This window comes from Perna viridis, chromosome 5 (genome assembly GCF_037379345.1).
Source record: "Perna viridis isolate PV_CMFRI_1.1 ecotype Kerala chromosome 5, ASM3737934v1, whole genome shotgun sequence".
Lineage (NCBI taxonomy): Eukaryota > Metazoa > Mollusca > Bivalvia > Mytilida > Mytilidae > Perna > Perna viridis.
The window spans coordinates 13052711-13066452 of NC_142449.1; the positions used below are offsets into that span (position 1 = coordinate 13052711).

Here is a 13742-nt window from a genome sequence, read left to right on the forward strand (position 1 = left end):
ATTTCTCATACAAATTGTAAATCAATATAATAAAATCTCTGACGTTGTACTTGGTAGGTAAAGGTTCATTCCGTTAAGTTTCCAGTTGAAAACAAATTGCAGGACTAATCAAAATGACGTCAATGCAATTCTTTGTCTGTCTCTTAAATAGATGCATCTGTAAATCAACAAAAATAATTATTACATAAAAAAAAACTCAAACATTTGTTTCCAGCGGGAAAATGCGTACTATTTACTAACGAAAACTTGACTTTTTATGAGCAACTCGGCGGATGTTTGCTGAAAATCAGAGGACGCTTACCCTACCGGTGAACCTGGTCCATACTCCCAATTTTTAGTGGAGTCCGAGTTGCTCATTTACTTTTGTTACATTGTACAAACACAACAAATGTATGTTTAATTTTTGTAAGTTTGTACTATTTGCTGTGTGTGTGTCTTTTTTCCATGTCTGGTCTTTGTCACTGGATTACATTCTTTTGATTTCCGCTAGAATCTTGGTTCCCTTGATTAGTCTTACTATCGCGCTTGTAATATGTACCATAGACTTTCTTGTAAATCGATGATATTGGTCAATTATATTTATAAAACAGGGGTATATTAAGCATTATGTTGATATCATCAATACAGAAGCTTTATGGACATCATTACAATGTGATTGACTGATAGGAAGTTCCTATCTCGTAGAAGAAACAAAATGTCGTCAGTTTGATTCACGTCTTATTCACCTGCAAAGTGACATGTGTTGCTGGTGGGACAGAACCTGCTTAATCACACGGAGCACCTGGTTTTGGTCTCGAATTTTGGTTGTTTCAGTTCATATATATCATGGGCATGATTTTTGTATTTGTACTGTCTTGTATCCAATATCTTAAGAGTTAATGTAAAATTGTAATTTATTCCTGCTACTCCCACTTTGTATGTAGATCGTCTCTTTTCCCTGTTTTCATGTTATGGCCACCAATTTTGATGTTTCTGGTCTTCCTATATTGATGCTCCGGTTTTTTTACGATGAAATGTGGATGTTAATGATCTCTGTTTTCTATTTTGCGTTTTGGCCATGCACTTTGATTTTAATTACGAAGCTTAAAGCAGTAGTAGTTTTCCTCCTGAATCTTACCTTGGTGTCGTATTAGCTTGAAAAAGTTTCATTCGAAATTCATTCGTTTTAAAGTCGTTCAGATCGAAGATCGCACGTGACGTCTGATCAATACTGTCTCTAGGCATGGCGTTAAGGTGTTTTATCAGACTTTCTTATCAGGTTTTTTATTGGTCAACATTGATGTTGTAATGAGCTTACCAAACAGACAATATGACCGATTCTTTCTTTGTCGACCTTGATTAATATACCTTATCTTACACATGAACGGCATGTAATGTTGTCCGTGCTTGGTATTCAAACTCTTTATTCATTCAGAAATATCCTTAAAACATAATATTCTTTACATAGATCGGTGTCTAAATATTTCTAGTGTAATGAGAGATTTGTCTAAATAGCATACGAGTATTGCATGTGCATAACCAAGAAATCAAACCATTATTTTAATATTTTTTGTTTTTTTCTTTTTGTTTTGTTTTTTGTTTTGTTTTGTTTTGTTTTGTTTTGTTTTCTGTTTTTTTTTGTTGTTTTTTTTGTTTGTTTGTTTGTTTGTTTTGTTTTGTTTTGTTTTGTTTTTGCTTTGTTTTTTTTTTTTGTTTTTTTTTTTTTTTTTTGTTTTATTTAATTTTTTGTTTTGTTTTTTTGTTTTTTTTTTCTAAATCAACGTTGTTGTTACATTGGTTAACAATAATGACTGTCAGTTTCAGGAATCAACAGATTCAGACCACAATAGTACTTCAGGTGTGTTCTACACAATTTCAATTTCTAAACTACAAAAAATGTATGCCTAAAGCAAAGAAAAAGAAAGGGGTAGATATAACTGATAAACGATAATCGGAAGATTTCTCTTCAATAGTTACATGTTGCTGTTTAAAATCTCTTAATGGAGTATAAGCAATATGTCTTATCTTCCAATAATGTAAAGCACAGTCATTTTGCATTTACGTCATGAAGAAAAAAATATATGATCCCTTTTACTCAGACATTTTGATATTCGTAATGAAATTTCAATTGTCACCTCTCTTCAAGGAATTACATAATTTCGTTTGATAAATGGCTTAAAGTTATGTAACTTGGATTTAATTTGTATTAGATGTCTCTTTGGAGTTTTGACGGAGTGTCTGTAACTTTAACTCTGTAAAAGCTATTCGTCTTTGATATATAAGATAAAACTATTGTTGGAAGAACATATTACATGTGTAATTATGTTAACATACTCATGTACCCAAAGTTACTTTTAAAACTAATACATAATATCGCAGATTTTTATTTAACAGTCTTGTATACTCTTAATAATACTGTTATACGTGTATTACAAGAATTGTCTAGAACACAACGCATCAATTTTACAAGTGATGTCATGGTTACCTGAAAGATTTAATTATAGTTTAATTGATTCATAATATCATCGGAGTATTGCATGTCAACTGTTATCAACTCAATTATACAATGCGGATTCGATGATACTTGATATTATATGTTTTAGAGTTCTTAGAGTCTCACATTTTTGAGAACGTGAATATTTTAGAACTATCATTTAAAAGAAATAAAAGGCTACTATTTTAAGTTTCAGATTTATTGAATGCCTAAAGGCGCACACATAATAGCATAATGAAATTGAATTCGAATGGAGAGCAACATAATGGTCACTTAAAACGGATGGTCTATTTAAACAGGTTTATTCTACAATGCATAATATAGAAGCTTTTTAAGGACAAGTTATTGATGAGAACAAGTAGTCGCTAATACAGGTTTGACTGTAGCTTTAAAATGTAATCGGAAGTCTCGAGAGAATTTCCAAGTGCAGTCAAGCCAGCGAAATTACAATTATAAACAATATTTTGCTCCGTCTAAAACCTTTGATTTTCGTGATTCGGTATTGTATATTTAATAAAACAATTTCTGAAAAAAAATTAATGCTGAATGAAAAATTAATAAAAGAGATAAAGCATTAATGTAGTTTTGTTTATTGCCAAGTCTGTTTTCAGACCTGGCCGAAAAAAATATAAATTATTCCTTCCATGTAACAAGTTAGTACACAGGCAATAAACCGCTTGTTTTGATTAGTGATATATTTAAACCATAAAAACACAAATTTTCGAATCATAAAATTATTTGCTAACCTTTAGAATAAAGTGATTCAAAGTACGTAGACATATTATTTTGTGATTTTAATTTACCAATTTACTACTTTACAAAAAGTAAATCTCATACATGTATGTGTAGATTCAGCAAAATTTAAGTAGAATGCAAATGTCATTTGTACGTCAATTGTCAACAAATGAAATTTTGAAATTATTAAGTCACTGACCACGAAGTGTCGGTGACTTATTGTTTTACTCCATTTGTTTTATTATGATCATTATTAATTTTTCCCGTCTTCCTATCAATGACCGGACAAAGTCTCAGAACAAATAAGGCCAACTTTTACGAAACTTTGCATATATATTTGGTACCATCTGAAGTTGAACTTTAAGTTTTCAAAACTCCGAAAAAGGCGGCCATTTTAAAATTGCTGACAAGTAAGTACAAAATGTCAAAATATATGACATTGTTATATCTCGGAAACATAAGTGCCTAGGAACTTGAAATTTGGTACAGTTTGATATATGCCAACAAGTCTATGCTAAAAACAAAAACGAAACCGAAACGATGTGTTCCTTGTTGTCATGGCAACCGATTTTAGAGCCAAAATTTAAAAATGCTCACATTAGGATGAAATTTCAAAATGCTCTCATTTGGGTAAAATTTGGTTTTTAAGGGTGAAAATAATGTGCTGCAACTAAATTTTTTAGGTTCAGATGCAACATATGAACAGGAGGTTACATGTCTCAAGTTTCACGAAACGTAAACCTTAATTTTAAATCTACATGTATGTTATATTACATGTTTATAGATTGTAGGTATTCTGGTATAAACTTCATGTCATATTATCATATCATAACAATAAGAGGCTCCCAGGAGCCTGAATCGCTCAGCTGGTGGAATTTGCCTGTCAAGGGCTATAAATTTAACAAGACGTTGTCCAACAATTTTGATTCAAGAAGACTTTGGTAGGACTTATCATAAGGATCATTTCAGCAATTGAAAGTTTCTTTCTATCTATCATAGTTTTCAAGATATTGGCTGAAAACTGTAAAAAAAAACTCAGTTTCCCTTTTCAAAGCAATAACTCTTACAAGGAGTCGTCTGACAACATTCATCCCTGAAGACTTTTGTAGTCCTAATAATAAGGATCATTTCAGTTATTGAAGGAATATGGCTAAACATAACGGTTTTGGAGATATATGCGAAAAACTATTATCTGATCGCTATGTTCTATTTTTAGTAACGGGGCCATATTTTTCGACCGACCAAAAATGTAGGCAACAACTCCTACATGGCTTAATGGATGAAAACGAAAATTTGACTGCTGATTGATCTCATTATGCTGAACACTTTTATTCACGTCAGAATTTAGCTAAACCGAACAGTTTTGGAGATATGTGCGACACACTACTGTCTGGTCCCTATGTTCTATTTTTTAAGTAACGGCGGCCATGTTTTTGACGAATCTAAAATCTCCGCATCAGTTCTATGCAGGATACCAAAAGAAACATTCATACCAAGTTTGGTTCTAATTGGTCAAGCAGTTTCAGAGGAGAAGAGTTTTGTATAATTGTTAACGACGACGACGACGGACGCCAAGTGATGGTCTTTGGCCAGGTGAGCTAAAAATGGGGAATAACGAGATTCTATACAGTATTCATTTCTTTCTTTTGTTTGTTTTTGCCCTATTAGACTGCTGAAGAGATTTTGATTGCTTTCTTCCTGTGATATTCTCACTAATAATGACAATAAGTTTAACCCCCAGGCTCCATATTCTCTCTCTCTCTCTCTAAAAAAATACAACATTTGTATCTTACTAATCAAATACTGCAATACTTGTGGTATTTTAGGAAAGATCTCGATACCGATATTTTTTTTTATTTTCGGGTATGATCACTTTATAGCTCACCTGGCCGAAGGCCATGTGTGCTATTGCCATCACTTGGCGTCCATCGTCGTCGTCGTCGTTCGTCCGTCGCCGTCGTTAACATTTTGTTTAAAAGTCTTCTCCTCTGAAACTACTTAACCAATTGAAACCAAACTTTGTGTGAATGTTTATTGGGGTATTCTACATAGAATTAATGTGGGGATTTTTGATCCGTCGAAAAAACATGGCTGCCGTTACTAAAAATAGGACTTAGGGTCAGACATTAGTTTTTGGTATATATCTCTAAAATCGTTCGGTTTAGCCAGATTCCGACAGGATAAAAGTGTTTAGCATGATAAGATCAATCTGTGGTGAAATTTTCGTTTTAATTTGTTAAGCCATGTTGAAGTTATTTCTCTTTTCGACGTTTTAATTATTTCAAATATCTTCTCCACCGACACTACTTGACTAATTGAAACCAAACTTGGTATGAATGTTCCTTTGGGTTATACTACATAGAATTGATACAGGGAATTTTGATCTGTGGAAAAACATGGCTGTTGTTACTAAAAATTGAATAAAGGGGTCAACAGAAGTTTTTCTCATGTATCTCCAAAACCATTTTTTTACAAGAACAAATATCTTGAAAACTATGATAGGTAGAATAAAAGTTTCAGTTGCTGAAATAATCCTTATGAAAAGACCTACAAAAGTTTGTAGGGATCAAATTTTTCGGACGACTCTTTGTTCGAGTTATTGACCTTGAAAGGCAATAAATGAACCAGATGAGCGATTCAGCCTCCTGGGGACCTCTTGTTTTAATCGCGAGCTGTATAAGTTTGTGATGAAATGTAACTTTGGTATTGTGTTTTTTATGTTGATATTCAGGAATACTGCAATAAATAACATTGCAGACTTTAATTGTCATAAACTGCGTTTCCAAGAAAAATATATGAGATAAAATGAAACTTTTTTGCGTCTAAAATACAGAATTCGTAGAAAAATGAGCTACAATGAAGTTTATTTTGTTTATACCAAATGCGTAATGAATATATTTACTAGACAATGAAACATAATATAACAACATATGTCTCTAGCACACAAACAATATTGTAGGGATTATATGAGAGTAAATTGTATGCGAAAGTATCTGTTTACATTATCGATTGGACATCAACCAAGTATAATGTAAGTCTAGAAACTTAATTCTTCTTGATGTGTTTGTATTTTAGTCTTCCATAGTACATAAAAATATATTTTCTGGAAGCAGGCCTTGGCACAATCAACTGTACGATTTCTTCATATCTGAAGCATTGTTAACTTTATAGTAACGGTGTGTCTTTCTTCAGCAAAAGAACTGACGTATCTCTTTTGTAACTGTTTTCCTTGTTTTTTTTTACAGTGATAAGTAATGAGGAACTCGATCCAGGGGAGGGGGCACTACATGTAGGTTTTATCACTCCAATTTGGAATTCGAATTACACTTTGATAAGGATATGAATACAACGCATACTGATATGCAGATGTGTTTAATTTTTCAGTATTCGCCCTTGCGCCGTTAAAGTCTTTATCACTTATTTTATCAATATATTTAATTGCCAAGGAATGATCGCAAAGAACAAAAAGCATTATGACAACATGCCATAAAAGTCGTATGTTAAGACACACCCTTTATGAGTACATAAAGGCTTTACAAAGTGTACACTGAAACAATTTAATTCTAATTAAAAAAAGCTGAAAAGCTGAATATGGAATCGTTTATATGTGGCTAATAAAAGTTGATCATAAATAGAATTCACCTACTGTGACTCACTAAAATATCTTCCAAGCAGGAGTGTTATGTTTACTTGTAATGGAGTAAAAACACTGGTAAGGATTAAAATGAAATAGTGTTCAACAAATATTTGTCTTCATACTCAATATTCAAGGACTGAATGGGACGCATAAGTTGGGAGATTGTAACGGCTATAAATCACCAGCAACAACTGATAGCGATTCATAGAGCCTGAATAAATACAGTAATTTGATCAAACTTCCTGGCGCCTGCAAAATGGTGACAATTAATAATGTAAATTCTGTTAATTCTATCTGTTCAGATGGTTACTCTATGGTACCAATAAACTTTCTAATAAATCAATATTATTGACATGTGTACTTGTCTGAGAGCTATCTAACGGTACATATAAAGACAGGGTAACGGAGAAGTGCGACATGGGCAAAGCGCATACATGCATGGCGTACAGTAATATGATTTTAGACTATGCCTATGATAAACAGAGCTCAATGTGTGCCCTCAAAGTACCGTTAAACTGTACATATATGGGTTGCCTTTCTGACTGTCACTATTTTAGTTTTCAAATTGTTTGCTTTGAATTAACAGTGTAAACATATAATTAAATAAACAAATATAAAATCGTATTCATCGACAAATTAAGTGACACACGTGCGCAATCGTCTACTTCCGTCAGAATTTATTTTTAGCAATTCATAGTTCTGGTCTTACATTCTTCATATATACATGTAGGTTGTCGGTGCACTCCTGTAATTAGAGTAATCTCTGTTGAATGAGGAGGAATACAATTACTGTTATCATTTTAATGCATTTTTCCATACATTTACATGGTATCGTTCAATAAGCTGTGAAATGGGATTACAACTGATGAATAGTTATGTTCCTATACCAGTTTAGTAAATAAAAGTAAGTCTTTAATTTCTGTAAAAAAATTGTCAAAAGACCTTCATTTAATGTATTTCAAGTATCCTTTTCTTTTATTACAGCTGTCAAATTTGGAAGAAGAGTTTATATATGCTGCGGAGTTTGGTGACATCCCTACGGTGCAGAAGGTTTTAGAAGAGAACCAGAGTTTTAACGTAGACTACCATGATATTTTAGGGCGGACACCTTTACGGTTAGCTGTAGGCAATGAACATAGAGAGGTATACAGATTTAATAGTCATTGATGCAAAGGTTTTGAATTGGAGAGTGTAGAAAAATAAGACTTTTCGTGCTATGGATGGTCTTTTGTTTTACCCCAAAAAAATAACAGAAGTATTTCTGAATCACTCGAAATACCCGGAGACTGGATTCGCCGATGTTTTATAATATTTTGAAACGTGATTCACTATTACGGTAGCATATTGTATAGAGAACGACCTTGACATTTATTGAAAGCCTCGATCCATGTTTACGATTGTTGAAAGATTGTATGATAAGATGAAGCTGTATTACTTACAAAGCTTTCTCTCTAGCTTCCTGATTGTGCCAGATTCATTAGATTAACGACCATCATGTCGTTGGCCCTGTATTCAATCTATTTACCGCTTTTTAACAATACTTTGAAGTTGTTTTTTTTTCTCTGTTTTTGTTTTTGTTTTTGTTTTTTTTTTTTGTTGTTGTTCAATTATTTTACAGATGGAATTATTGAATATTTTTATCTGAACCAATTGTAATAAGATAAATATTTTAAAAAAGAATTTTTTTACATTGAAAAGACTAAGAATAAAATAGATTTTGTTTATAGTGAATGCACTGATCAAATGTATACTTATAGCAAAAATATAATTCAAAGTGGTAATGAAAAGTTATTAAAATTACTGACGTATCTTAATTCGATTAGTGAACAAAACGGAGTGTGCTGAAACTACTTGTAGTATGAATAACCATCGGTGAGGGCCGAAACGGTTCCGGAATTCTGTCTTAAACTTAAGAAAAGGTAATATAAGTCCCTTGTTATAGACTGTGGGATAGTCGATGAGCATGTGTAAATAATGCTCAATTATACACATCCGCGAGGAAAATTTTGTTCTACACAAGCCCTAACTTTTGCAGTAAGTATACTGAGCAAGCTCATCAACTTACTAAAGACCGTAGAATTTAATTTCATTCCTGCATAGATTTATTGGCAAAAATGTGAATTTGTATTTGTTTCGCGTTCACTAATCCAGCGGTTTAACAACGATACTCGCGAGAAGGGTACAATACCACATCTACCTAATACAATGTATGTAGGTGTTAATACAATGTGGGCAGATTTCTGACTCTTGATAAAAGACACCCATATATGACAATAAACCTAAACTTACAGTCACTGTAATCAGAATCTTGGCATTGAATGTAAAAAAAAGACAAACACACGAAGTTGCATTGATTCAGATTTCAAAGAAGTATCCTAGTAAATGATTGAGCAAAGTAGATTTATAAAAGATATTAGCAAATATAGATACAACCCTTATCAGATGGTAATTTTCTCGATGGACCGATTAATTCAGTAGAAAACGTTTCCATCATTGTTTCGATCAGTAGATATTCTTCCATGTAAACAATTAAGTCTGTTAACTTCATTATCTGCAATGTGGGAAAAAGAAAAATGTTACTGCAGGTACCAGCTTTTCAGAAAACAGAACTTTTAAATTCTAAATTGATTTATTTTGTTGGTATAGATCATGTCTTATCTGTATTTTAAATATTAATAAAATCAGTACATCCTATTGTCATAAATGTACGTTATCGTATAATGTTTTTGTTTTGATAATATGACAATTTGAAAAACTATAACTACAATGCATGTAAAAACAGATCAAGTAAACGCATCATAAACGAAACGATTGTATGTGAACTTGTTGGAAAATAACTCTTGCATTGAAATGACCTTACTATTCATTATGCATGCTAATTGTAAGGCACCAGCAATTGTATTAGACATGGTAGCGGGACTGGGATTTCTTTTTTAAAAAATATACTGATTCTAAATTTTAGTAAAAAGCGTTTCACTCGATTAGCCTTTCACAGAATAAACAATGTAGACTTTCAAGCACAAAGTTTTAACCCGGCGGCAACTTGAAAATTAAGGAAATTCTCACTAAACAACGAAAAATAATAATAGGTTTCCTTGGAGGAGAAGATGATCTATGCCTAACGTCCTGATGGATAAAATCATATCAACTGCATACGTCCATTTCCTTTGGTCCTCACATGCATCAGTAAGTTGGGCCCTTATTTAAGAACCATGTAAACTAAAAATTGCCTCAAAATTCACCTTGTTTACAAAAGCATATCTGAATGTAAACACTGTCATTACACACTGATACTGTAAAGAAACAACCAAGGTAGTCTTTGTACGTTCATTTTACAACTTTAAGCAACTGCGATTCCGTTTTCTGCAGTTGGTAACTGGTTTCCCGTATATCAAGCGACTCGTTTAAAAATCGGATTTCGCGTCAATTTTTAGAACCAAAAAAGCAAAGTTGTCTAAGTTAATCTTAAAATTGTCTGAATAATTATTGATGACACTGATCATACGACAGTCATTAATGCTTTGACGACCATTTAAACGTTTGTTATTGATGGGAAAGCGATAAAAGTCTCCATCAACAGATAGTTAATCGCCATTTTAACGGTTTATTTCTATCATTGTAGGTTGTGGAATTACTTCTGGATCGCTCAAACATAGCAAACATACATGAAGCATTGCTTCAAGCAATTAGCGCCGGCCATGAACAAATAGCGGAAACAATATTAAAGCATCCCAAATACATTGACGTCAAACGGGAAAATAAACGTTTTGGTGAAACCGATTATTTCTTCAACACGACAGCCGAGGACTCGCCTTTTTCTGCAGACATCACGCCATTAATTTTGGCTGCAGAAAGAAATCAATTTGAAATTATTCAACTATTACTTCTCCGTGGGGACACGATAAACAAGCCACATCACTATTACTGTAACTGTCAGGAATGCAGCAATAAGTTACAATTTGATCAACTCAGACTAGCCAAAACTAGACTTAATGCATACAAGGGACTTGCAAGTGGTGCTTATATTTCCCTGTCAAGTAAAGATCCTATCCTTACAGCATTTGAACTGGCCAGGGAACTCAGGGGCGTAGCAAAGGTAGAAAAGTATTACAAGGTAACTAAATGTATGTAATGTCAAGTACATTTTCCTAAAGTTACATTCATTGCTAAATGTATAATAATATACCAGTACAGACAGAAAAGCAGTAGTATCAACAATCCTGCTACAGCTACTTGAAACTCAAATTGCTTGTCCTTTTGAAATTAAATGCAATTATTAATCGCTTAATAAATATGTATAAACTAAAAACGTATCACAGTGACTGCTCACACTTTTGATAATAACATGCCAGTCTTAATCAGGAAGAGAGGTCAAATTTGAATACAAATATAGAAGGATAAGGATGAATTGAAGAATTTTCATGCAGCTGAGATATTTTTTTTTATGAACATGAAACAAGAAAAAAGTAGTAAAACCAGATTGATTGAGCATAGAAATAGTCAACAAAGGCAGAAATAAGACTACTTGTAAGATGAAAAATATCGCGGTTTGAAATAAGACTGATTACGTAACCTTACATGACAGATTGATATCGTTATGTATTATATTTCTAGGATAGTATCAAATTTAATTAAACATAATATCAAGAGTAATCAAGAGAACCAAGGTTATAGCGGTAATCAAAAGAATGTAATCCTGGGACAAAGATCAGACATGGAAAACAGACATACACAACGAAGAACATAAAGTAACTAAAATCATACATACAAAGTAACAAAATAAAATGAGCAACTCGGACTCCACTAAAAACTGGGAGCATGGATCAGGTGCACCGGTAGGGTAAGCGTCCTCCGTTTTTTCTAGAAACACCCGCCGAGTTCCTCATAAAAAGTAAAGTCCGGGGTAGACAAACGAGGAAAGGAAAACTATGACCCGTTGAATAAATCAGTTTTCATGGTGCTGATGGGTACACCATAACGATCCACGAGTTCATGATGACGACCATAAAACTTCTGTAGTGATGACTTCAATCTTGTAGCAACATAACCCTGTTCCAGAAGCTATACAAAAAGTATGCGTAGTTTCGGCAAGCTCTGGCATAACGTGTGAGTTGTGATATGAACACTTCATACGCAGGTGCTGAAGTGATGTTGCCACAGATGAAAGGAAAGTTGACAATTCTGAATAACAAAGGAGTGACATTGTTGGTTACTTGAAGGACGCAATTTAATTTCTAACTTTGTTTAAGCTTGTTCGTCTACCTATACTGTGTAGGACTGCAATATTAAACATCAAAATAAATTTTTAAACAGTTGGCATTCGATTGTCCTACCTATTTTGTCCCTTTTTCCGACGCAGATGGTATTTTTTTTCCTTTTTGCCCTTTGGCCATAAGAACTCTCTTCTATGGAAAGGCAAGTCACCTGATCGCAATTCTGTTGCACGATTGGCCAAATACTGATAACTAAGTGGCGTTCGAAAAAAAGCTATAGAAAATATGAAATGACGTGCCATACATGTATGTGTTATTTTCTTGACAGAAATGTAGAAACTTTGAAGTGAAAGGAACAGAATTTTATTGCGTCTGTTATCTTCTTTTTTTAAAGATAGTACTTGTTTATATTATGTCGTCTTTTAACAAATCAGAAAAACACTTATAACGAAAGTTAAGTATACTGTATATACGTAACCGCCTTCTTCAACCGACATCACAATAAGCACCTCTTCTTCTTGATTATCATGTTGCTTTTAAATATTCAAATTAAATAAAATGTATGATTCAGTGTTTGTCCTGAACATAGCAGGTTTCATTTGGTCGAGATAATGTTGGTTTTTGTTGCAATACTACAAATATTTAAATTGCTTTGCCTATCACTAATTTTTGTAATCCTTGTCAGTCAGGGAGGATTCCTAAATAGGTTCATCAATTGGTTTCAATTTGGAATTTTGTGTTCTGTTTTATTTTTTTACTTTGTTTGTTTGTAGAATGAGTATTTAGCACTTGCTGACCAATTGAGTGACTACATAGTCAAGCTCCTTGACAAAGTTCGAGGGCACGACGAACTAGAAATATTACTAAACAAGAAAGGTCGAGACAGTGATGATGAGAGCTATGAACTATTGTCTAGACTGAAACTAGCTATTCATTACAACGAAAAGAAAGTACGTCATATCTGTCACTCTGTCATTTCATTCAAGATTTGAAGAGGTTTACATTACAATGCATCGTACATAATGCGATGTCAATTCCCTGCAACTTACACGAGGGTCTGATACTAAATCGAATGTAAGAGCTTGGTGAAAAGGATTTTAATTTCATGTCACATTAAGTGTCAATACACAATAAAGAATATTAACGGTGAAGAAGAGACCAATATCCAGAAAGATTGAACGTCTGAATAGAACTATTGAACCTTACGAACCTTTGGATTCAGTAAAACAGTTGTTTAAACATGTCAAATAGTCCAAGTTAAATGTCTTATTCATACTTAGAATTGAGCTTAGAATGTTATACAGTATATATATCTGCTATATAGAAAGCCCATATGGCTTTGTATGAAACATTTTATTGTAGACCTGAATATAAATAATGCCAATTATTCTATATTTCATAGTTTGTTGCCCATCCTAGCTGTCAACAGAAATTAGTTAGTATATGGTACGACGATTTGAGGTCACTTGAAAGGTCAAATTGGTTCTTCCGGTCAATGATGGTTTTCTGCGTGACTTTAGCGTATCCAGTATTGGCATTTCTTTATATGTTCGTACCGAAATCAAAGGTGATGCATGTATTCTTTGAATCTTGGGTATTGCAATGAATGCGATAAACATGTCTACCTTGCAAAATAAGTCCAATAAGCTTCCTGAGCATATTTTTTTTCACCCAAAGATGTCAT

General features: G+C 33.1%; 1 protein-coding gene across 5 annotated transcripts in view; it reads left to right on the top strand.

The window, feature by feature from the left end:
• The window catches only part of LOC148616092 (short transient receptor potential channel 7-like), a 75167-nt gene that overhangs the window by 46471 nt on the left and 14954 nt on the right, over positions 1-13742 (top strand). For all 5 annotated transcript variants that reach the window (XM_088582789.1, XM_088582788.1, XM_088582792.1 and 2 more), the window contains exons 3-6: positions 7830-7988; positions 10468-10959; positions 12832-13008; positions 13461-13625. In XM_088582789.1, the coding sequence (XP_088438915.1) occupies positions 7830-7988; positions 10468-10959; positions 12832-13008; positions 13461-13625 (993 nt within the window). The remainder of the gene's footprint in view (positions 1-7829; positions 7989-10467; positions 10960-12831; positions 13009-13460; positions 13626-13742) is intronic.